The sequence below is a fragment of the Mastigoproctus giganteus genome, chromosome 13 (genome assembly GCF_048544385.1).
Source record: "Mastigoproctus giganteus isolate SK-2022 chromosome 13, ASM4854438v1, whole genome shotgun sequence".
Classification (NCBI taxonomy): Eukaryota; Metazoa; Arthropoda; class Arachnida; order Uropygi; family Thelyphonidae; genus Mastigoproctus; species Mastigoproctus giganteus.
Genome location: NC_143587.1, coordinates 167,711,036 through 167,737,674, shown reverse-complemented (window position 1 = coordinate 167,737,674; position 26,639 = coordinate 167,711,036). Strand labels below are relative to the sequence as shown.

Here is a 26,639-nt window from a genome sequence, read left to right as displayed (position 1 = left end):
CCATAAGGCCTCAAACTTATGGAAATTTCTTATTAGGGCAGTGGAGCTTCCCTGTCTGATGTTGGCCATAAGACATGCACAGCACTAAGTGCACTTATTCTACAAGACACGGCTGCCTTGTAGAATTTGTTGCTTCTTGGAGCAATTGTTGCACACTTTCTCAGTCCACCGCTTGGAAATGGAAAAACATCCGATGATGAAGGAACTGATCAGAAAAATAAACGGAGAATGCGACTCAAGTAAAATGAAAGCAAATCTTTCAAATGTAGATATCCTAGAATGGGGTTAATACAGTATTATTCATAACAGTAAGTTGACGATGAGGTAGTTTTAAGTAGCAGTTTTTACTTCGTTTTTATACTCTTGTGGGCCCAGATGCAGAACTTTAATTTTCTTGTACCCTATCGTAAATTTTATTCATTCGATGTGTCAGGAAGTTTGGGACTCATTGATTCGTTCCAGATCAGAATCCACTGAATTTATTTTTTATTGGAGTTCCTCCACCTAGGATTTTTGAATCTGTGGGACAATAACAGAACGAAGCAGGCTTTTCTGCCAAGTTCGAGCCGCCCCTTCAGGCAGCTTCTATTGTTGCTGAACAGGAGAAAAAAGATCTGAAAATCTGCATTAATGAAAACTAATTACTCACTCTTATGCATGAAGGCACACCTAAGAAAAGTTTTTTTTTTTTTTTTTTTTTCTTCCCGTCCCTTTTGAAAACACAAAAGGTCAGCAACTCAGAAACAAGCATTTCCAAACACGTATTTAAAAGAATTTTCGGGAAGTATAACCAGTCCTGTAATTGGAAAAAATCCTGAATAAACTAGTTTTTATTATTTATAATAATCATATCAGTGGTTTATGGTGTTACTATTAACATTCTGCCTTTTTGATTTACTTTAGATGAAAAACCAATCACAAGATTAACAATTTTGTTTACAAACATTACAGCAATAAGCAAGAATTTTCTTGAGGTTTACAGTGAATTCTTACTTCATTAGGCACACCTGCCTAACAGCGAGGAGGACTTTCCCTTCAGAACTGCCTAAATTCTTCATGACACTAAATGTGTCGAAAGTGTGCCACATGGATGATGATTCAATTGCTTGTTGCCGTAAACTTGGCTGTTCGCAGATCTCTAACTGAAGTGATCGTTCGGCCTCATCTCAAAGGCGCTCAGTTAGACTGAAATTTGTGGACTCTGCCATCTCAGTAGGGTGAATTTACTCTCATTCCTAGAATCCATTCTATGCAATTTGGGTCTTAAGATAGCGTATTATCTTGCTAGTTGAATTCCTTTGCAGATGAAATATACTCTGCTGGTCAGACTAATTTTCAGATAACCAGTGGAATTCAAATTTTGCCCAACTTAATTGTTTTATTTAACAATTAAGTTGGGCTTAAGTTGGGTTAACAATTTTATTGTTTAACCTTGTTTTATCTCAAAGTTTGGTCTAAATACCAAACTTTGTGACGACTTAAGGGATCCAAAATATGCCCAACGAAAACAACCACCATAGTCCTTCACAGCTGACACCTGGCAGGATGGGTGCATAAACTCGTGATATTTTCATCATATTTTTGTCCTTGTACCAGGTTGTTATTTCACTGACTGTAGCTAACATGTTACTCTTAACAAATCAATTTTTGTAAGCCTCCGTTGGCCTTTAGCATCAACGAGCTGTTTCTTACCAGGATTATCAGAGAACTGCCGTTGGCTGGATGTTATTAGTTCAATTTCGATGCACCCAAGACACAATCGTACCTTAAACCCCAGAAGACTTTGTTCCTGAGGTACTCATTAGCATTAGTTGAGGCAAGATTATACAGCATCAGCCAAAAAACAAAACTTGCCATTTCGCCCATCCGGTCACTCCAAATGTTTGTTCAGCCTTAAATTTATGTAAGCTATCGAGTTACACACATCTATTCTAAAACTGCCTTTCCTCAATTTGAATCTGCTCCCTCAGGTTCTTAGTCTGAGCAAACGGAAGTATCCCGTCAGCATTTAGCCTGCTCAAACCATTCAAAGCCTTATACACCTCAATCAGATCGCCCCGCAGGTGCCTAGTCTCCAGATGCTGCAACTTGCAGACTTGAGCCTTTCTTCGTAAGTGCATCTCTTTGTTCCTCTAACCAATCTTGTTGCCCTTCTCTGTATTCGTTCTAGTAACTCTACATCCTTCCTAAAATGAGGCCTCCAGATCTCTATTTAGTACTCAAGGTGTGGTCTGACCATTTCCTTATACGTGGATATATAAGTGGATAATCACCTTGCCTCTGCTAGAAAAATTCCTAGATATCATTGACAAAACTCCATGACCTGCTCTGGCAGCCCGTCTTCACTGCTCAGAACCTTCATATTTGACTGCACAATTACTCCCAGGTCTTTTTTATTCTCGATCTCTTAGTGTAGTACCACACAGTTGGTACGTTTCTCTTGGGTTACTGCTATTCACTTGTAGTACTTTGCATTTGTCAATGTTAAACTTCAGTTGCCACTTCTCAGCCAATCTGCCTAAATTTTCTAGATCGTGTTTCAGTAGCATACTGTCTTTAGTGTCATTAACAACCCTGCCAACCTTTGTATCATCTGAAAACCTGGACATTAAGCCTGATATACCTTCATTGATAAATACATAAATGAACGATGGGCCGAGCACCAAACCCTGTGGGACTTCACTAATAACATTAGTCCACGTAGAACAGTGTCCATTTATTACCACTTTCTGTCGTCTCCCACTCAACCATCCCTTTATCTATTGTAGCAACTTTCCCTTAATGCTATACCGCTCCAATCAGTACAGCAGTCTTCCATGTGCAACAGTGTCAAAAGGTTTCCTGAAATCCAAGTATATGATATCAAAATTACTTTTTGCATCCAATTCCTTCGTGACCACATTGTAGTATTCAAATAAATTGGTCAGGCAAGACTTCCCCTTAACAAACCCATACTGTGTCTGAAATATCACTGCAGTCTGGTCTAGATGATCCTATATCACCTCTTTAACCAGCGACTCCATTATTTTCCTCCGAACAGAAATCAAAATATCAGGTCTATAATTATTTGTGTGACCCTATGAACCCTGTTTTCCATTCGGGAACACCGATGATCAAATTGAATTATTTCCAACGAAGGGGGGGAGCGCTTCACTCAGTTGATATGGTTGAGTGAAGCACTACCTCCGCCTTTAATATTTCACTTCAAATGCAGTGACAGAGTTATTTTAAGAAAATAACAAGCATGAGTATCAATTTGCATGCCCGGAAATCTTTCGCCGAGTGCCGATGTTTCAGAGGAATGAGTATCATGAAGACCACCACCAGAAGTGAAGCAGACCATAAAAATGGAGGTAGCCTTACGTAAATACGCCAACTATGACGGATCCGATACGCTCCATAATCTAGACATGCCTTGGAAATTGGAATGGTGCTTTCTCGGAGAGTTCTAGCTAAGAGAGAGAGAGAGCGAGAGAGAAGATTGTCTGCAATGACTATGAGGAGGAACAGAAAGAGGCTTTCGGCAAAATCAGCTATACCTTTTGATTGGATAAATGTACTGATTATCATTCCTAATGGTCCATACGAGGATATAGAGTAGGCTGTACCATTAGAAGTAAGGAAAAATGGAGAATTGATTGATTTATTTAGCTGACGTGAAGATGAGGTTAATTTTACTTGAGAGTGAATGTGAGAAATGAAAGAGTACAAAGTGAGCAACGAGTTTCTGTGAACTACTGACATTGGTATTAGATAGTTTTGAAAAAACTAATTCTTATTTTCTAAATAAAAATAAGAAAATTATTGTAATTGGGAAAGGGAATTTTTTTTCTTTTCTAAGTGTCAGTTGCAGATGCCGAGATGGTTTAAATCCATCCATTCATATAAAAAATATGATTTGTAAAATTTCTCTACAGAGAGAGAACGAGAATAGTGTTAATGTAGAATTAAGTTAAGAGTCTGTAAGATATTAATTCATCCTAGGATTGAGAGTATTCTTACGTTGTAAGAAACATTGATGAAAATGGTTCATGGAGAAAGGTTCTGTATTTAATACATTTATGCATGTATAAAAATATTTATACGATTGAGGCTAGGACGAAAGAGTAAGTGGTATATAAAATCATGGATCGATAAATATAGTTGGAAATGATCAGGATTATGTGGAAATTTAAAAAGAAAGCATTTTTCATTTTTCATATTCATTTTGGAATTCATTTTTCATATTCCTTGTATTATTCACTTGAATGGTGAACGTGTAATAAATATTCTGTTTAAAATTAATGATAGTATCCTGATTCAGGAGAAAATCACTACCTATTTTGAGAAGTTAGATACATACTGGGGTAAAATATAATATAATCCTCCTTATCTGGAAGAATTCTAATAGTAACTGCAGTCAGGTGGGTAAGAAGTGGATCTTCGAGTGGTGGAAAAATAAATTGTAAAGAAAATTAATCCTTTTTCTTTAATGTTGTAAAGAAAAAGGATTATACAACAGTCATCTTTTAGTTCAAGGTAAATGTGTTTTACGTTACTTTTTTTAATGAGATCCATATTTCTGAAATTGCGGTCATATACGCTTACCCCTTTTACTAACATTACTCTCACGCGCCGTCGTGGAAAAACATTACAGTTGAAATGAATGTACATATAAGAAAACACGCTCCGCAAATCCTGGCCTCAACAGATAATCAGTTACTGCATCTTCTGTACATGCCATGGATTGCCTTTTTGTTACTATTTATATCTTATTCATAGTCTGAAAGCATTGAATTAAGCAATATTTTTAGCCTCTGTAGGTCCGAGTGTGATGTGGAGTTTACTTACAAAGATCCACCAACATTCTGTACTACAGACGTTTAGGCGGTCTTTCTGAGAGTTGGAAAGTTATTAATCTTAAATAAATTTGATTTATCCAGAAATCGTATATTGAAGTTCAGAACACAAATCTGCGAGGTGCGTTATGGAAGGTGCGATCATCGATTGACGTTTCAGAAAAGTCTGAAGAAAAGTTAATCCATGATCGAATCGATCCCTTTCAGATAGCTTTATGGTGCTCCTCTATTTATGCTGCGGTACTGCAAAAGTCTCCTTTTAAACAAATGTTCTGAAACCTTTGTAACGCATATATTAGACATTCGTTTATGATAGCCTCGAATAATTTGACCATTTTGGAAGGATGTCTAGTCATGCATGGATTTAAGCAATTGATTCTTTGAACGTTATCCTGTCCTGTTGCAAAGAGAATGAGACACCTGCATGAGTATTTATCAAGAAATTCGAGTAGTTTCAAACCGTGTAATTTTAGCCCTTGAAGTAAAATCTGAATTTTCTGGACTTTGCATATTCATAGAGAAGTTGTATAGGCATGGAGAGAGAAGCGATAAACTATGACTATTATTAGATGAGGCATTTCAAATGAGTCAAGATGGGCCTATATTGTAGTGTCTTGTATGGAATTAAATAAATGTACTCTCAAAAGCTAACAATTACTGTAAAAAATATTTTGCTAATCACTGAAAACACTTACTGCCTCCTTGGATTGCAGGGACGTAAAGAATGAAGAGCATCCATAATTTCTGCATGATTATCTAAAGTGATAATCAAACAAGTTTATTTTATATTCATAAACTGTGCTGCATTGAAAAAGAAATTATTTTATTTTAAAATACTAAGGATATGAAAGGCATTGTTAAAATAAATATCCGCATTCTACAATGTTTAATATATTTACTCCTACTTAATACTTGATTACTACGTAATCATCTTTTAGTTCATAATTTTTATGACAAATTCATTTTAAGGCGCCAAACACATTGATTCAATAGAAGCAATAGCAAATAAACACGAGATAAGTTATCAGATGCCTAATCCCTGCCCCTTCATTGATGGATTGTAGATGTTTGCAAGCTTTAATTTTAAGAAAGTTGCACCAAATACGGAGGTGACCGAAAAATTGACTGCCAAGAAAATTACCCCAATTCTACTTAAATCCTCTACTTCCAGACTAGTCAGAACGATACATTTTTTTGATTCCCGTCTAGGAATTTCTAGTCTTTTTCAATCGAGTTAGTCAGTCAGCCGAAGGGAATAGTGTTTTCCCCATTCAAGATGATTTTCAGCCTGCACATCAACTTGGACCCCGAACACACGCTTTCAGGCTAGATTACTGCAGGAGTGTCATCGCAGGCGTTGAAGTAGGACTGGGTTTGTAGTCCCAATACTGCAATTCCCCATCTAATAAGTTGGACACGCGATTATTGTCATTCTGTTGAACATGGTTGAAATTTTTAAGAAGTTCACAGAAATAAACGTTCCTGCTAGATTGGGTTGTTTATAATAAAATACAATAACAGAAAAAGATTACGCTTTTGTATAAATGTGCATATGGTATTTTTGCATTTAGGTACTATAAAACTGTACTATAGTAGTGCGGTATTTTTCTTTGTTATTGTATTTTATTACTCGAATACTATTTATTCAAATCAATTTATTCAGTTCAGAGAGAATTAATTACCAAAGTAGTTTTGCAAGTGTCAAAGAAACCTTTACAACGATAAGTGGAAAAGTACTCTTCTCAAAATTATAATTTCAATGGTTACTAAAATGCGAAAATTTACGTTGTTGATTAAAGGCGGTGGGAACCTGATAAAATGAACCGATTTTAATATTGCTAAAATCAAAAAGCATTAAAAATACACTATCAAAGAGAAAAATCTTATTGCGCTTCCAAGAAAAAAGCAGAGGCGTATCGACCTACATGACGATTTAGACAAAACAAGGCACTGAAGAAATCAACGAAGGTAATGTATTGAGATAAGGACATTAAGTGGTATTCAGCATTTCGCCATTTTCACAGTGCAATTACAGTTATAATGGTAGCCAATTGATAATATACAACTTGATATATAAGTACCTCATATTCAAGTTAACTCTATTTTATTTTTTTGGACTCACGCTGTAAAAAACAAAAGACCTTTTTCAATTTGACCTCCGAGGCCTTCGGTGCCTGTGCGCAACGGGCCATCTTTATATATGCTAAATATGACTGGAAATTGTGGATATGACACTAAAAAAATAAATATATTTCTTCTCTTGATCAAATACTAAAGCACAACATCGACCTACCCAATCTTAGTAAGAGAACATATTTACTGCAATATAGAAAAATGGTACACATCAGGCTGCAGCTGTAATTTCCTGTCACGGCACTTTGGCCAGAAATTAACATTATAAACCTTGTCACCTCTATCGGAGAATAAAACAGAACGCCCCCAATTTAAATCTGAAGGATGGCAGATGTTTTAGTAGTAGTGGCATGTGATGCAAGAAATCAAGTGCATGAGCTTATGCAGCATCAGCCAAAAAAAAAAAAAAAAAAAAAATCACACCATTCCCTCCAAATGCCTGTCCAGTTCTTCCTTAAATTTATTTAACCTATCAACTTCCACAACGACAGATGGAAGTTTGTTCCACCAACCAACCACCCGCTGGCTATAGGCAAATTTCCGCACATCTATTCTACATCTGTCCTTTCTTAATTTGAATTTATACCCCCTTAGGTTCGTAATCTGAACAAGTGGAAGGATCCCATCAGAATTTAGCGTGCTCAACCCATTCAGGGACTTATACACCTCAATCAGATCACTGCGCAGGTACCTAGTCTCCAGCCACTGCAATTTGCAAAACTTAAGCCTCTCTTGGTAAGAGGATCCCTTCATTCCCCTCACCAATCTTGTTGCCCTTCTCTGTACACGCTCAAGCAAATCTACATCCTTCCTAAAATGAGGCCCCCAGACCTGTACGCAGTACTCAAGGCGTGGCCTGACCATTGCCTTATACAGAGGGACAATCATCTCCTTTTCCCTGCTAGCAAAATTCCTATATATCATTGACAAAACCCCATGACCTGCCCTGGCAGCCTGTCTGCATTGCTCAGAAAATTTGATATCTGACTGCACAATTACTTCCAGGTCTTTTTCATTTTCTACCACCTTAAGTGTAGTACCACACAGTTGGTACGTTTCTCTGGGGTTACTTCTACCCATATGCAGTACTTTGCATTTGTGAATGTTAAACTTCAGTTGCCACTTCTTAGCCCATCTGCCCAAATTATCTAGATCCTGGAGTAGCACACTGCCATTACTGTCATTAACAACCCTGCCAACCTTTGTATCATCTGCAAACTTCGACACTAAGCCTGATATACCTTCATCAATATCATTGATAAATATACAAAACAACAGAGGACCCAACACCGAACCCTGTGGGACTCCACTAATAACATTAGTCCAAGAAGAGCAGCACCCATTGATTACCACCCTCTGTCTTCTCCCACTTAACCATCCTTTTATCCATTGTAGCAACTTACCCTTAATACCATTCTGCTCCAATTTGTACAATAGTCTTCCATGCGCAACAGTGTCAAAAGCTTCCCTGAAATCCAAATATATGATATCAAAATTATTTTTTGCATCCAGTTCCTTTGTAACCACATCATAATATCCTAGCAAATTTATCAGACAAGACTTTCCCTTAACAAACCCATGCTGTATCTGAATTATTGCTGCAGTTTTGTCTAGATGATCCTGCAATGCACTTTAAAGTCTGCATTAAAAAGATTTATAAGCAAAACACCCTACAGAATTTATATAAAATCCTAGCAGAACACAACTCCTTAAATCAAATTTCATCCTTTAGAACTACAGGCTGAAGATTCCCTACTTTGTTGTGTGAAAATACCCCCAACTCCCAGTCAGAGGCTGTATCTGTCATCATTATTTTGTCTCTTAGAATAAATAAAATACTACTACTAATAATAAATTGTTTTTTTATTGCTTGGAAATGTTAGTTCGCTATCCATAACCTTTAAACTTTTCTCCGATATAAAATTTGCCTTTGAAACACCTTTCGTTGTATTATTAGTGTCGGCATATTTTATTAACAGCGCATGTTTTTAATCTAAAATTGTCATTGTATGTGAAGTTTTTACGAGATCTCTTAGATACACTAAAATATTAATTATTACTTGTGGTTTGTCCTTTTTGCATTAAAAAACAGTTATGCTTCACAATAAAGGTAATTTCTTATTTATATACAGTTCTATGATTGAAGATTGCTAGCTCCGATTAACATAGGTGTCAAACTTTGGCGTATTTTTTACAAGTTAAATTTTGAAAATAATGATACGCAGTATAGTTTTTTGTTGCTGATCAACAGAAAAGTAAACTAATTTATGAATAATTAATTCTAAATATTCCTTCATTTTTTATAATTAAAAGGTTAACTATGGACTAAAAATTTAATGAGATGCATTATGTAAGTGAAATGTTCATTCAAGATATGTGTTTGGTCCATAATTAATTTATTTTGCGTTCACCAAAGAATGAATTATTTCTGGGCCATATACTTTTTTTTTCTGCTGGCAAAATTGAGATGAATATTTTCTCTATCAACCTTGGGAGAATTTTCTGATTCTTTGTTGGTTCTAGGGCTAAAGCTGGATGCAGTAAGCTCCTGCACATGTGACCGCTGGCAGTACATGTAGAGTTTTTGTTATGAATTTTATCGCCCTTTTTCACAAATTGGCTGCGTTGGTCTCAAGCGAGTGTAGCATGGTTCTTTTTCTCTCGGAAACTTGGGTTTTTCGTCCAGCAAACAGAAAATCGACCACAGAACACAAGCAATATACAGACAGTACACACCAAGCAATATGGCTTTAGTCGCTGATGCTCTTAAAACCCTACAACAACCTCCTCGTGGAATGAACGGGCACTAGAAGTAACGATCACCTTCTTGGTGATCACGGCCTCCCAGTAGCAAAGTGTGGGGGGGGGCGATGACCAAGGTGACCGCTTCTTCCAGTACGTGTTCATTTCTACAGGAAAGTTGTGAAATGAAATCAGTTGTCGTGGCCTCTCAGTAGCAAAGTGGCCAGAAACAACTAACCAACACACACACACACACACACACACACACACACACACACACACACACTGTCATTTTACGGAGTTTTGTGTTATAGACTGGAGTTTATTATTAGTTATGAATACTCAAATGATTTGACAGAGACTAATGGGTATCGATCAGAGACACGAAAGAAGTGATTAAGTTCTGGTTGTTTTATTGGTCTCCCGGTGGCAAGAGAACTTCTGGTCATGAAAAAAATATTTACTCGAGACGAAACTTCAATGTTCAGATATATATTATAACAAATGCGAATATTCTAAGGCTATTTAAAACGAGTTTGAATTTTAAACCATACGAAAGAGAACTTGTAGGATTACAATATTTCTATCTCAGAATTCAAAATAATCCCCCCCCCCTAAATTGAACTTTTATCTCGGTAAAAATGGTGCGCGCCGCAGTAGCCAGGTGGGAAGTGCGCAGCACATGCTTCTTGATTAGACTGGGGTTTGAGCCCGTGACCACCAAATACGGAGGATGCGGAAAGGCCAGGGAATGACCACCGCATATCCCCGGAGCAATTATGGCCTTAGTTGCTAATGCTCCTAAAAAAAAAACCAAACAACAACTAGCTGAAAGTTGCTCAAGGATGAAGCAAACAAATCGATTTGACAATTTTTTTTTTCTTTTAGTACATCATCGTAGTGGTGGGTGAGCCTTTCCACTTTGAAAGTAAATTGTTGCCGGGCAATCAATTTTAACCCAAGTTATTGTATTACTAGATGAGCATTCGATGAATTTTGCAATTATTTCCTGTTGTAAAACCTCATGAAGTTTATGGTTGAAGTTTCACGTCATGTGGACCTAATATATAATGTGAGAAACACGTCATATATACTGTGAAACGTTAATATCGATATCTAATTTAAATAAGAATTTCTTACCAACGCAACGTTGACTGTATTCTCCACTGTTGGTTATCGTTCTGCGAGGCGAACTCAATTTTCGCTCAATATCAGGCGAGTATTGTGAGAGGATGTTCTATAAATACTGTGATTTAGCCCGTACACGTTGTAAATGTAAACGCTGATGTTGCAAAATGATCTCTCATTCGGTTGATAATTCCTGGTGTCAGAACAGTGAAGTAATATCCTCTTCATTAACAAAACGTATTCAAATCGTTAAGGGGATGTGCGCCCCATTCTGCCAGGTGTCAGGAATATTTTTCCGACCATCGTGTTCTGTTATGCAAACACATGAACAATTGCAATCTCGACCTTTACCCAGTCTGGTTAAAGTCAGCTCAAAACTCAGTCTATGTTGAAATATTGAGCCGCACATCAATTTAATAATCAATGAATGCAAACATTCGTTTAATTCATTAGTTTAAACAAGTTTTCAAATGATTTTACTTCGGGAAAATTGTTTTATCGTTAAATATGATAATTCTTGTTTTTTGTTTTTTTTTTTTTATTTAGGATTAAAGGTACCAAAAAAAAACCTGTATCCAGGATTACTTTTAGAAATATTAACTTTAACAGAATTAAAAATTAAGTTTTAGGAAACATAAGTTAAATTATTATTTATTATTATTTTTAATTATTTAAAAATAAATATCACCGTTAATTTGAGAAAAGTTTATTATATTAAGGAGGCAGAATAGATGGACATTTTAAAGCCTTGAAATATTTATAATGTATTACAAAATATATCGCAATAAATAAAAAAGACATTTTTGTCAAAATAACAATATCATACTTTGCTATACAGCCTATGCCAATGTAATAAAAAATAATTACAAAATTGTAGTATTGCAAAAAAAAAAAAAATGCTGTTAGTGCTCTTTTACTCTATAAATGAACTTATCTTTATAATCCATAAGTGTTGGAAACGTTCTAGCGAAATAAAAAGTGGCAGAATGTCCTCAATAGCCGGGCCATTTTAACTAACAGCAATCAGTGGCGATGATCAAGAACTTCTTTGATCGCATACTAGCAATTGGGAACAAGAGAATTCAGAAGAATGTGCAGCGTTTCAGATTGCTTGGACCTCAAAAGATTTCATAACACGAATTCAATCTGTCACGGAATTCCAAATTTAATCTCGACGCCATTCCGAGTAATGGTAAAAAGAACCCATCATTATCAGTTTCTCTAAGCAGAAAATCATGGCAGCCTGGAATTTAACCCAGCTTTTGCAGCTGTTGGTGATGTCAGAATACTCCTGTTTAGGCTGGGGTGCCTTGGTTTGTATATCAGTAGTCTTAGTTACCATGGCTGTGTATGAAATTCGAGGTAAATTTGGAATCCTGGGACTCCTTCAAATCGTATTATGAAATCAGTTCATCTCTGAGAATCAAACAAAGCTGGAACGATAGAACATTCTTCTGAATTCTGCTCTTTCTAATTGCTAGTGTTATTAGGTGTGTGGCCCTGGTACGCCTTATTCGCGTCAGTCATTTGGTCTTCGGCCGCAGAAACGTACGTTAGTCTTCCTAACAATTGAATATTGGTTACTTAGGCTGTTAAACAAGATCTTCAAATTCCCCTTCACCATATCTAGAGGTATTCTGTATGCGAACATGGAGTGGACACCTTGAATATTTGTCATAAATATTTTTATGACAAATATTATATTGTCATTTTCTGGCCAAGCTACTGCAGGTAGATACGATGTGCCGCTACTATCAGGCATCATTCCACATCTATTTAGTCAGAGGAATACATGCAGTCTGTAAAAGAGGATGTTCCCACTGAATACAATGTAAATCCTAAACCGATATCAAGTCAACCGTGAAAAATTATGCTCCAGTAAGGAGCATAATTTTTCACGGTTGACTTGATATCGGTTTAACGACTATCTTCCTTGATAACGTTTAATTACATAACGACTATCCTCCAACAAACAACTGAGTCCCAGCAGTACTGACTGGAACCCATAGTCTTTTGCTTGCAGTGCAAACAAAAACTGAGCTTGAAGGTAGGCCTCCTGTTGGACTGCACATGTAGGCCTCCATGTGCAGTCCTCTCCTAGTTGTCAATATTGGTCTAGGATGTCGTGTAGGACGTTGACAGCCCCCGACGCAGTTATGTTCCTCAAAGGCTTGCTGCAACAAAGCAATCAGAAGTCAACCAGCAATGAAGAACAACTCATTTTTTATACAAATGTTTTTTCCCTCAAAACTGTAAATACTATTCTAAATATATTTTATAAGTTGTTAATATTCCTCTCTAGCTTGCATGCTGCTCAAGAGACGATTTTAACTAGCAATAAACTGATTAAATAAAACAGAAGTGTCAACTCCTGGTCTCCTTCTGGCTGTGAAGGGCTTGTACCAATACTGTTCATTTTTTTCCATTGCACAATAAAGGGTGTTTATTTCTGTTCAATGCAGTGCACTCCTTCAACACGTCATTTTCCCATAATCTGTTAGGTAAGAACGCGTCCAAAAACCGTCTGATACCAAAGCTAGAAAAGCATTTCAGAACCATCTTCAATTCCTCGTGTCTTTTGAAATTATTAGACAGAATCCTACTTTGCAGCTCTGAAACTATCAGATTGTCATCCTCAAATTCATCTTATTACCGAAAGTGTCAACTAGTATCAATCAGCTGGTTGCCACCTGGAGTGCTCTTTCAGCAAGTGAGGGTACTTGCCATAACTTACCTCGAGATCTAACCCGCATCTGATGCTGTTCGAATATTTCCTCTCCTCTGACTTCTCAAAGACTACTTCTGCATTGTTTCAGATTCGTTATTCCTCCTCTCATCCTATCTTCTTGACCATAAACACACTCCGTTTGGTGCCACTTTATGCCAGGTATCTAATTGGTCCCACATGGAGATATATGGACCGGCCTCTTCCCTATTATCAATGTTTAAGCCAAGGACCAAATATACTGTCGTTTGCTCAAGACTTGAAAACCTTGATCCCCGTCCTGAGAAGTGCACACTTCATTACGATCATCAAAGAAAGAATATCTTTCTGATTGTCTTGATTTTTTTTCTGGACCGCAGAAGACAATATATTTTTATAATACTTTTGGAATGTCGTGTATGGTACGATGTATACATATATGAAATATTTACATACGTCATCCTACCGAAAATCCTGGAACATCCCTGTGCTTGCAGAAAATTGTGTTGTGTAAGGCTGCGAAATAATTTAGTCAGAACTGCGTTTTGGCATCAATAAGGCTGATCATTCATTTCAATCATGTACGATAAGTACACGAATAGAGATTAGTTTAAGAGTGTGGGGGGAGGGGAGGGTATGAGGTAAAATTCTTGGTCGGTTTTAACTTTCTCAGAAGTTCCAGTAAAACAGTGCTTCGTAGAAATCTTCTCTCTTACCTGTCACTGATATAATTTTTTTCCATTGATTTTAGCCTGCTATTTGGTTCTGGTTAACTAGGTGGCGTGTTCCGGTATAGGACGATCATTTTCCATCAGAACAGCAGCAGTGCAAAGTTACAAGTGGGTCAAGTGCTTGATTATTTTACAGCAGCTGTATTCACGATAGTGCTACGAGTGAATTAAAATTCTTGTTTATACTCCGGCGCGACCGGGTCACAGTAATTTACAATTAATTATTTTTTGAACAGTGAATGCAATCATTAACCTCAATCACCAGTTCCGCGAGCCTGAAACATGGTTCACTCAAACGTGGTCAAGTGCATTCTTGCACTTGACTACGTAGTGCATTTACACAGTCCAATTTTCGAAAAAGATGTAGTGCAGAATCGATCGATCCCTTGATGATCTATCAGTTAACGGTGCCAAAAGCCAGAATTTTACTCAGGTAATATTTTGTTATTTTTTTTATGCTAGATTGTGTCAATGTAACATGAGATTGAGGTAGCAGATTATACAACTGCGAGTGAAATGCATTGCGTAGCACACGCTTCTTGATTAGACAGGGTTCGAGCCCGTCACCACCAAATACGGAGGATGTCGAAAGGTCAGGGAATGACCACCGCATATCCCCAGAGCAATATGGCCTTAGTTGCTAATGCTCCTAAAAACCAAATAACAAACAAACAAATAACAAAGCGAGTGAATTGTATCAAGGTCCACTAAAGGCATTAACCTTTCTTAAGACATGACCACAATACCAAGTCTGTAATTACTCATGTCATCCTTTGTGAATTTGAAATACATTCGCAGATGTTCAGTCGATAGAGATTTCCCCTGAATTCAAAGGTGCCCCACAATTATGGCTAAGGGTTCGCATATTTCCTTTGCTGCTTTCCTTAATGTAATTGAATATCCCAGCCACTCCTTTTTTATGTTTAGCTTTATCGATTTTTCTTCGACTAACCTCTCATTTATCACAAACTCATTTCGTGTCTTGTTCGATTTTGTAAAGACTTCTGATATCCCCGTGCCTAAAGAATTCTTCGTGTGCGTGCATATAGAATAAAAAAAATGAATAAAAAATAACAAACTCATTCAGTTTGTCAGCTGCCTGAGCAGGATGACTAACAGTCGAACCATCCACATAAAGTGAACCAATCTGATTCATCCCTTTCCTTCTAGGGTTTTCGTAAGTAAAGAAAACTTTGCTGCTTTTCTTTGCATTATTTTCCTGAGAGTCTCGTAATCTGCCTTAGCTTGCCTAACTTCCTTTGTGACTTGATAGCAAATTAGTTTATATCTAGAGCAGGATTCTGTACACAGAATATATCCCATTCATTTTTCTTCTCTGCTAAAAGTCTCACAAATTTATCTGACATCCGTTTAGGATTAAGCCTCGTTTCTCAATTTTTATGAAAAGCCTCTAGTAGCTTCTACAATTACTTTCCTGAAATATTCCTATTTACAATTTCCTGTTGGTAACACCGTCAGCTATTCCCACTAAATAGAATTTAAAAACTGCCTACGATCGCCTTTACGAAAGAAAATGCTATTGCTTCCAAGACATGACAGTAGTTGTCTTGAAGTTATGTCCCACATCAGTACACTCTAATCATTGCCACCAAGTGGTAGCAATTAAAGTTTTAGTGTTGATCTGCAAATAAGAGTAGTGGGTCGTTTATTTGCAGACCAACACTAAAACTCACTGTCTGTGGTCCTTTCAGAGTTTGTTTCAGAGTATGCAAATTGCGGAGTTTAGAAATCCCCGGTGCCACTTGACAATCAACACTATACATGATATGCCCGTTCTGTACACATTGTGCTCCCCTATTCAAATTCTGTATTCCTTGTGTTTGAGTGAAACCATATCTTAGAAATTTCTACAATCTTCATTTGATGACTTAATCAGTAATTCAAATTCATCAAAATTTTTTCGATGTTCCTAGCGTAAGAGTACATGTTCAAGTGTTGTTTGCGATGTGGAGTAGGAAGGGGATTTTATCGCACCACATGCACTACTCTGTCCTAACTTTCAAGTTGTACACTGCAGAGATCTGCCTAATGGGCCAGCCCATCGTGTCAGTCTAGTCGGCAAGGTATATCGCTGTTTGCTACCCGTTTGGAAAGATCCAGGTTCGATTCTTCTCGACGACGGGAAGAATTTCTCAAGTTTCCTTTATTCGAGATTGCAGTTAACCAATCTTAAGCTGAGGGTGTAGGGTTTCTCTCTGAATTGTTATCCGAATTTTTCTGCCTTCATGATATGCAAATCTGCCCGGTGGACACGCATTGCTATCAACACAATACACTATCAGCTGTGAACCACGCTTAGTGGCCATAATACCAATAATATTTTAATGAGAGTAAGTAGAGAGAAAAAAAAAAACAATTCTGTAGATCTCTGTTCTTCCGATTTCATAACTTAAAAAAAACAATATAGTGAACTTCATGAGACTTAAAATTCCGTTGCTTCCCAAAATTTTATATTTGTGCCTCTCCTTTGCCTTACTGCTGTGGTTCTTCACCTAGCGTAATTATCCCCTGATGGAAAATTGGGAACATTTAGTTTGAAGGTTCCATTACATTAAGGCTGGCGCAAACTTTACCAATTAACACCTCTGATTTCAGGTTTATTTGGAGTGTTGCCAGGAGGAGAGAACTGAGGGTTTACTTTCCCTCCTGGTAGCTTCGTGGACAATTAGCTCACCAATGAAGAGGGCTCTGGGGTCAGGAACTCTATGATGCTAGTAAAACAATGACTCAAATTGATAAAATGCCTTTATTAAACAATAAATAAAAAAACATATACTGGCTGTAAAACAAAAATACACGTACTTTTGGAACCCGAAATTGCTAGAGAGTTTAAGGATATGTTCGTCTGGACGCTATAGTTTTAATAGGGATAAGGGCTATCGCATCCATCCACTCTTCGAAGCCCTTATCCTAAGGACAAACAAACAGTTTAGAGTAATTCGTTCGTTCCATTTCCGGTTCCAACGCACGAGAAGTGGGCTGTGCGCAGGTGCCATAGTTTGTGTCGCGGACCTGTTGGGGCTGTGTGTGTGTATACATATACAGGGTGTCTCAAAAATATTGGTACAAACGTTTAGGGAGGTAGGTAACATGGAAAGTGAATCGCATAAAAACCCATAACTGGAAACGTCACCGTAAGTTGGTAGTCGCCGCACGAAGAACATGCATCGATATACGAACTGTGAACTGGCAGACATGCACCTAGTGTATGTATTAGCAGAGGGCAATGGACGAGCCGCTCAACTAATTTATGGAGAACGCTTCCCAGATAGACATGTACCGGACCACCGTTTTTTTGCGCGTATGCATCAAAATTTGTGCGATTGTGGGTCATTTGGACGTAACAGGAGTAGTGCGGGCAGACCACGTTCGACGCGAACTCCCGCCATGAAAGAAAGTGTGTTGAATACCGTCCAGAATAATCCTACTACCAGCACACGTGCCGTTGCCTCTGCCTTAGGAGTGTCTCGTTGCAGTGTACAGCGTGTCTGGCACCACGATTCCTTGCACCCGTTTCATCTCCAAAGCGTTCAGTTACTGCTCCCCCAAGATCATGCTGCACGTGTGGCTTTTGCGCAGTGGTTCCTCCAAGAAAGTGTTCAAGACTTGAATTTTCCAGCCTACATTTTGTTCACGGATGAGGCTTATTTCACTCGGGAAGGCTTATTCAATCGGCACAATGCTCTTGTTTGGGCTCACAACAACCCACACGGTGTACGCTCTCATGCAGCACAACATCGCTTCGCAATAAATGTGTGGGCAGGTATGGTCGGTGACTGCTTAGTGAGGCCAAACCTGTTACCAACCCGCATGAACTCCGCTAAATATCGGATCTTTTTTGAACAAGTTCTACCAGGGTTACTTTACGATGTTCCAGCAAATGTGATACGCAACATTTGGTTTCAACATGATGGGGCGCCTACCCATTATGGAGGGTGTGTTCGTGACCATTTGAACAGGCGTTTTGGGCATCGATGGATTGGCCGTGGTGGACCCGTTGCCTGGCCCCCACGCTCACCTGATTTATCATAACTTGATTTCTTTCTGTGGGGGCCCTCAAATCTATCGTATATGAATCGCCTGTGGAGACGGAAATGGATCTCGTGGCGAGACTCGTCTGTGCTGCTACTGAGAAAGAAACTCCAGGTGTGTTCGAGCGTGTCCGCCAATCCATGTTGCGTCGGTGTTAGGCATGCATCGCGCCTCATGGTGGAACCTTCGCGCATCTGTTGTAACATCATGAAATGCATCCATCTCGTACTCCATTGTTAATATTATGTAAAATAAATGTTTGCCACTGATTGTCTTGTGTCATTTCTGTTTCTTGTGCCTCTGCTACTACTTTCCCGTGACATTTCCGGTTATGGGTTCCTATGCGATTCACATTCCTTTAGATGTTGCCTATCCGACAATCTATACAGGGTGTCTCAAAATATTGGTACAAACGTTTAGGGGAGGCGGCCGTTGCTGTAGAAAGCTCCTGTTTTAGTGGTTTTAGACTTCTTTTTGGCGCTTTTAATTTTATACTTTATCATATTTTATTCTTGTTGTATACCATCTTATTTAATTTAATATACAGTTTATACAGTCAGTACGTGTATTTTTATTTTATTTTATTATTATTTTTTGTTTAATAAAGGCATTTTATCGATTTGTTTCAGTGTTTTACTAGCATCATAGATGAATCATAGGAAACACCTTTTGAGTAGAGATTTTCAAACCATCGTTCTGAGGAAGACTGGTTTTCCGCGAGCATTATCCAAGTGTTCCGAAATGTTCTACCAGAAATTAGCACTTATCTATATTTTGATGCGCTTTAAAATAAATTGGTTTATCTGTCAAAACATGGTGCCTCCAAATTACCTAAACTTAGAGGTTGTTCCAGTAACTAAAGTGGCTACTCTTTGCCTGAGTTTCGTTCCGTCTCTCTGTTACTGAAATGCAGTAAAAATTTCCCCTTTCGAAGTCGGATATAAACATTTTGAGAACAGATCAAACTACATAAACATAAGATTACGCATCGGAAAAGACGTGTACAGACACGTGTCTAAAGTGATACATACAATTTTCAGAATTCTTTGTGCTAATTACCATGGTTCTCAATCAAGAGACGTTGCATCCAAATGGTGGATTTTCGTTTGCTTCGTTTTTAGTAAAATATTTGTTAGTTGATAGCGAAATTTTACATATTTCTGATGCGATGAAATTTAGCGCTTTTTAAAAAAACAAATTGTTGGCCTGTCATGGTAACGAAGTGAAGTCACTTGATTTCTCCATAAGGCACTCTCACTTCACCTATATTTTTTGCCTAATTTAGCTTCAATACTTGTTCACTATTGAGTCCTGGTATTTAAAATATTACTAGCCAACTGAATATATCTAAACAAATATATAGCAAATTTTTATCTATTTAACACTCTTAGAATTAGAGGTACAGCAGATACGAGTCCCAGAAACGCTTTGTGTTGTGAGTTTGTGCTGCAGAGATGCGTTGGTTTTTCTGCGTAGCTTGTTTTAATTTTTATTTCACACTCTCCAATCATAAATAAATTTTAGTAAGAGGAACAAAGAGAAAGTTAGATTCTACGGAGAGAACATAAAATCCTGAGAAAAGATGCGAACACGAGTCAGGAAACAACTCAGTATGGCAGACCAAGTGCAATCATGACTATTCACCGATTCTGTCTACGAGCACGACGACGTTATCAAAATGAATATTTGAAATATGGCTTCTATTATTGTGGTGATGAGCAGAATCAAATTTCTCTGTTTTATTTGTGAACTCAGCAATGAAGCTTTCTATGCTGATGAGACATTTTGAAAGAAATCATTGAGACTTGGACGTAAGTCCATTGCTTATTTCGAAAAAAAGAGAATTATTACATAAAAAAAGACTTCCTTGGTGAAAACTATTTGTGGGTCTTAAAAAATGAATTATTAGGTCTTACAATTGCTTGCTAAGGAGAGGCACTAGGCGCATTCTTTTGGCGAAAATTTGATAATGCCATGCGCCATTGACCTGTGCGAGACAATATTCAAACCCAACGAATCAGCAAAAATAAAAAATAAAAATCTGTACCAGGTACATAGTGTCCTTGCCGCTAGCACATTTAACGTGTTTTACATTTACGGGTCATCGGCAGGCGTTGAAAACGTTTTAATTTTCAGATATTAATAAAATTCACGGATATATGTTTTTTTTTTATTTTTTATTAATAATAATTACATATCGGTTACTCAAAGGATTGGTCTTACTAAAGTAAGACAAATAAGTTTTTACATTGAAGAGTTCACGACTAAATACCCCATCTAAGGTTGTTCCATTACGTGTAGTATTTATCGAAAGATCTGATGACATGTCCAAGTTGAAGAATGTGCTCATAAATGTGCAGAACTCTTTTCCAGCCTCAGAGTTTAATTGTAAAGAAATAAATTACATTCAATCTGAAAACACCATGTGACTTGAAACCAGATGCGTTTTCGAATTAACGAATTACCGAAAGTTTTTTTTTTCCATCTTAAAACCTTATTATTTCTGTTTCTAAATTCCTTCGCTTTCCAATGATATACAATACGTCCACATTATTACGTTTATTACGTGAGAAAATATCCTCGATCACATTTTCCGCTATCCTGGAAAACTACTGTAATTTTGAGAGGTTTGAAAACTTTTCCTCTAATATAGAGCTAAGATGAAACTCCGTGCAAAATTTCATTTAAATTTGGTCCAGAGAAGATAAATTGTTGCCATCATTCAGGTATGATTGCAGCAAAATACAAGTTACAATAATTCGCTTCTGGCGGAAGCTGAAGATGACGTCACTTTTCGTTTAAATTTTTTTGGAATAATGCCAGTAAAAACGCTTTTAACGTTAAAAGTTCAGCCGATCTTCGAAATGAACTCATTCGTAGACTTAATTTGTCACCTTATTTTACTTTTCAACTCGATGAGAGCACTGATTTCAGTAGCCTAGCAGAGTCCTTGGTATTTATTCAATACCTATATGATGGTAAACTGTGCGAAGACATTTTCTCTAACGATTTGAATACAACTACAACAGAAACAGATTTTTGAAAAAAAAAATGACAGCTTTTTTTTTTTTTTTTTGTGCTCATGAACTCGACTGGAAAAAGGGTATGACCTCTGTACTGATGGAGGCAAGGCTATGCAGGGTCCCATTTCAAGTGTAGTTGCGAGAATTGCCCAAGTTGAAGTGGTCATGGAGTGACTACTTCAACTTGGGCAATTCTCGCAACTACACTTGGAAAAATTTAGTTGTGTAAAACATTCCTGAAAAACTGAAAGATATTTTTAAGACACTAATAGAAATCGTAAATTATGTGAAATGTATCTTAAATACGAGGCTTTTCCTTGAGGTTTGCGAAGAAATTGTCATCAACTATGATTGCGTACTGTTTTACACTGAAGTACTGTTTTAGCTGAATGGAGAAAAAGTGCTGATGAGATTCTCTGAATTACGCTCTAAAATTGTGATGTTTCTTACTGATCATAAAGCTAAAGCCACAAGAAAAGCAACTCGAGATAAACTGCAGAGATTCATCGATTTTATGAATCTCAGTAGTTTATACTTATAGTCGTGTTTTTACTTTGAACGCAAGAATCTATCAAGTAAAAACACGACACTTTTCATGATTAAAGGTAAAATCTCTGAATTCAACGATGAAAGTGTTATTTGAAGAAAGAGAGCTGAAGCAGGACAATGCGATACCCTTGATACCTTTACTACTTCTTGTTGAAAAAAATATCTCCACAGATTCAGACTTGCAGAAAGCAATAATTGGCATTGAATCGTTATAGACGTTGAAAATTACAGATGGATAGCTACCCTGTCTTGAAAAACCCAAACTCCTCTGTCCTATCCATAAAAGAAGAATGATTGATATCTTTTGTAACACATTTCTCCAAGAGAGGTCTTTTAGTGTTCTACTGAATTCGTTCTGGCCCAGTTTGTTGGACTCGTTCTCTAATATAGCATACAAAGCAGTTCGTAAACTGACCTTGACGCAAAATGAAAAAAAGAGAAACAGATTTGACGCTTCAGCAGACATTCCTATGAATTATCAGCCCGAACCCCAAATTTCAGAAAAACCGCTTAAAATCTGCCACAGCAGGTCTTTCATTAGATTCACTGATGAAATCTGTTTTTTAATTTGGAGTCTTAATAATACTTGCATTTTTCGCACATCCGAAATACTCATGCCTGCGATAATCTTAGGGTGTACCTGAGGACCATGCCGAACTTCCAGAGGATACCTCGGCCAACAAACGTTGAGAACCACTGTGCTAATGCATCAACGATGTTCCAGCATTGTTGTGGAAAGCTGAATTTCATTTTGAGAGAGAGAGAGAGAGAGAGAGAGAGAGAGAGAGAGAGAGAGAGAGAGAGCATAAAAACAATTTCCCAGTTGTGATGGCCACTCTAAAATGTGAACCATTTCTGAGATGGTTTTTCTTTCTTTTCTTTATCAAATAAAGCAGACAAAAGAAATGCATTATTTAAGTATATTTATTTCTTAAAGGTGTGCATGGCATTTGTGCTACTAATGTCAAAATATATTTATTGATTATAACTGAAAACAAATCAAAGTGGCAATATCTAAAAGGAAAAGGTGCATCTATTGAACAAATTTGTTAAATTTTATAGATTTGTCTGCAGGACATCAGTATTCCACTTTTTTTATTCTGAAAAATAAAATAAAAATATCAATGCTAATAAAATACTTTATAATTTTATTAATAAAGTTTTCATAATTGTTATTATTGAATATTATTAGTATTCAATAATAATTATTATTATTTAAAATAATGGATAATTAACTCTTTAATAATAACGTTTTATTAATAATATTAATAAAAACTATTAAACCTCCACCTGTGGTTCAAAATTAGCCTTAAAAAGACTCGTGACACAATTGAAAATTATTATTTTATCACGTGTCACCCAACAAACCCTTTCTGAACACTGGATATGGGAATTTTTATCAGATGCTGCATACAATTTTGTTCCGAGATTAAGTTCTATAATTTGAATTAAAGAGTTCTGTGGCAAGCAGTGTGCGCTCACCAACTTAAGTGATGGGTCATTTGCAAAGGGTTGACCAAGGTAGAAAATATTCATTAATAGTTTTTTGTTTTGTTTTGAAACTTCTTATTATGTAAATATACTGAGTGGACAGAAATCACGAGATACCTACCTAGTAACGGGTAGCTCCACCTTTGGCCCGGATAAGGGTAGTCATAAGACGAGGCACTGAGTCCACTAGTTCACGAAAGCGTTCCTCTAATATTTCTATTCATGGTTACTGCACCGCTGTCCATAATTCCGTCGCATTCTCGGGTGGAGGATCCAAAGCTCGAACGGACCTTTCCATAACATCCAAAGATGCTCCACAGGGTTCATGTCCGATGAACGGGGAGGCCATTCCATGCTGGTAAAATCTGTGGAAAGCTCTTCGAACCATGTTCTTGTCACCAGGGCTCTGTGGGGAGGCGCATTGTCCTACTGGAAGAGTCCATTGCTCTGTAGGTGCACAATGACCATGAAGGGATGCAGATGGCTGCAAGGATGGACACGACGTAATCTGGACCGCTCAACTAGAGGTACCAACGTGTGCCAGTCGAACACGCCCAGACCATTACCGACCGTCCACCTGCCTGAACAGTTCCTTGTTGACATGGCAGGTGCATAGCTTCGTCCGCTCGAAAAAACTGGAATCGGGACTCATCGGACGAGGAGACCGGTCTCCAACCATCCAAGGTCCAGTTCCGATGTTCTTTCGCCCAGTTGAGTTGTCGAGTCCTGTGGCGTGATGTTAGCAATGAAATTCTGGTGGGTCAGCGGCACCCATAACCTGAATGTGGCTAATGATCGCCTCATGGTCTTGGTGGAGACGTTTCTGGCACCTATCTCGTTGAGGTGCGACAATGCGAGACAGACGTCGACGGCGGCCACATTCATCCAACACCTTTCTCCACCCACAGTGCTGTCCACGATGAGATGGTATTCCGGAAATGGCGTATTCCTGATTGCACTAATTGCACTATCCCCGTCGACAGTATCAAGAGTGTACTCTTGATACTGTCGACAGGGATAGTGCAATTTGTGTACCACCTCCGCGATAGAATGACCCATATTTGAAAGAGGGATGCGACGTTTATCCATACTGACATCGAATTACTGTCTACGTGAATGCAGTGTACCTACATTGCATTAAAACCAAAGGAAGAACCCACCATTCGGCAGGTGGGTTCTTCCACTAGCGAGAGGGGTGACAGCGTCACGTTGCCCAGGAACCAGGTATCCTATGAATTCTGTTCTGTCCGTGTATTTCATAGGATATAAAATTGCAGTTCTCTCCGCATTTTTACCACAACAAAAGTTACAGAACTAATTGAACATTTTTGTTTCTTGCTATGATGCCTTGATGTGTGTGAATGAGTCCTCTATTCTCCCAAATAACTATTTTATTCCCTCCTACATGAACAATCTGTGCAAGGTCATTAGTAATTGCAAAAGCCTCAGTATCTCGACCAGCTGGGTCGGTGTGACTAGAAAACGGAAGCCAGCTGGAGTTGTGGACATTAAAATCACCAAGTAAAATAACTTCACTGTTAGAAAAGTTGGATTGGAAAAAATCAAGTTGCAAAGAGGAAGTCAAAGAGCTTCAAGCGATTAATGGATTTGGGAGAACGGTAGAGACAACAGACGAATTTCACAGAATGAGGTAGAGAGATTTTAAGCCAGAGAAGATCGAAAAGAGGAAATTGCAAATTACCAAGTCTCTGACAGGGAATATCAGAACGGACATATGCACAAGTACCACCTTTGAGGCGAAAGGAATCATACAGAGAATAATTTGGGAAGTGAGATGAGCATAGTTGAATCAACCGATAACTGAAAGTCTATCAGAAAAAGTACATGGGGTTTGGCAGACTACAAGTGGAAATGGACATAGTTGAGATTAGAATTGAGACCACGTATATTTGAGAAATGAACTAGGAAGTGTTTGGGAGGTTTAGATCTTTTCGCAGATAAGCTTACTCTATTAGATTGACAATTCATGGTGTATTCAATTGTAAGAAAAAAGAGGGGGGACATTACTGTATGAAATAATGAAATTTTTGTAAACCCTTGAGGGTAGCATGGTTGGTAAAATCGCCGTAATCCTCCACCGCGTAGAAAATATCTGAGTTCGTGTCCTGTCAATGACATGAGGAATTTTTATTGACATGTTTGCGAGAAAGACACCAATGAAAAACGGCTGAGTTAATCGGTCTCGGACGAATCAATCATGGTCGCTGATGCACCTAAAACCTTATTACTACAACAAGAACAACAACTGTCTGAATAAATTCTAAGTAGTAGTTAGAACAAATTATTTAAGGGCTTGACCCTTGCCCAAAGTCATAATGATTTACAAAACACTTCAGAGTTTCAAATATGGGATATTCAAAACAGTTCTTTTCTTGCTGTGTCATCCAAATACAAAATGCCACACGATTAATAAATAAAATAAATAATTTTATGAAATCTATAATTAATTGCTTGTTTCGTGCACACCTTCTCAATATGGGATAGGAAGTGGAACCATTAATGATTAAATGACATAAATTAATAAATTTTAGAAAAAGAGAGGCCAAAGGTCCTACAAGACCAAAATGGCGCATGTGCTGTGAAGTACACACCGCCACCATTCAAGCTGAATAATATTTTTTTTTTTCTAGGCTGTGTTGTATATGATATGATCTGATTACAAACTGGCCTTCAGCGTCGAGATCATATTATTGTAATAAAATATTATTCCAACTGAATGAACAGTAAAATACAATTAAAATTATTTTATTTACAGAATAAAATAAAATATTAAAATTACAAATGAATTCATAAAACAATATAAAAATGTAAAACCACTGAAATACTAGTAGAAATACACTGAAATAAGAACAGAACGGCTTTTAAAGCCAAATTCAACTAATAAAGGAGTGTTTTGGTTTAAAAAGGTCTGGTAGTTTTATATTATTTTAGTGCATTTATCATTTATGTTAAACTAATAATTAAACATAAATATGTTTAATTTTTAGCATTTTATGTGCATCTACTTTTTAATTTTTTTTTTTAATTTTGAATTGTACTGTTCGGTCGCTTGGAACGAAATTTTATTATAGCGAAAAAAAGATTTTCGACCGAATCGAGCAAGAATTGGGAGGATACTTATGACAACCAGTAGAAAAAAGCGAGAGGAACCGTGTTAACCGTTTTCTTTTAAAGCTGTTGATCTGTATAAGTTTGGTTTTTGTGTTAGATATGTTTGCTTACGTAC

The 26,639-nt window shown here is 37.4% G+C and overlaps 1 protein-coding gene across 1 annotated transcript in view; it reads right to left on the bottom strand.

Annotated features, from left to right (window-relative positions):
* LOC150076589 (uncharacterized) overlaps positions 1–5,589 on the bottom strand; it is a 66,090-nt gene extending 60,501 nt beyond the window's left edge. Inside the window, exon 1 of the mRNA XM_090388014.1 lies at positions 5,534–5,589. Coding sequence (XP_090244140.1) covers positions 5,534–5,588 — 55 coding nt within the window. The 5' untranslated portion in view covers position 5,589. The remainder of the gene's footprint in view (positions 1–5,533) is intronic.
* Positions 5,590–26,639: the final 21,050 nt, after the last annotated feature.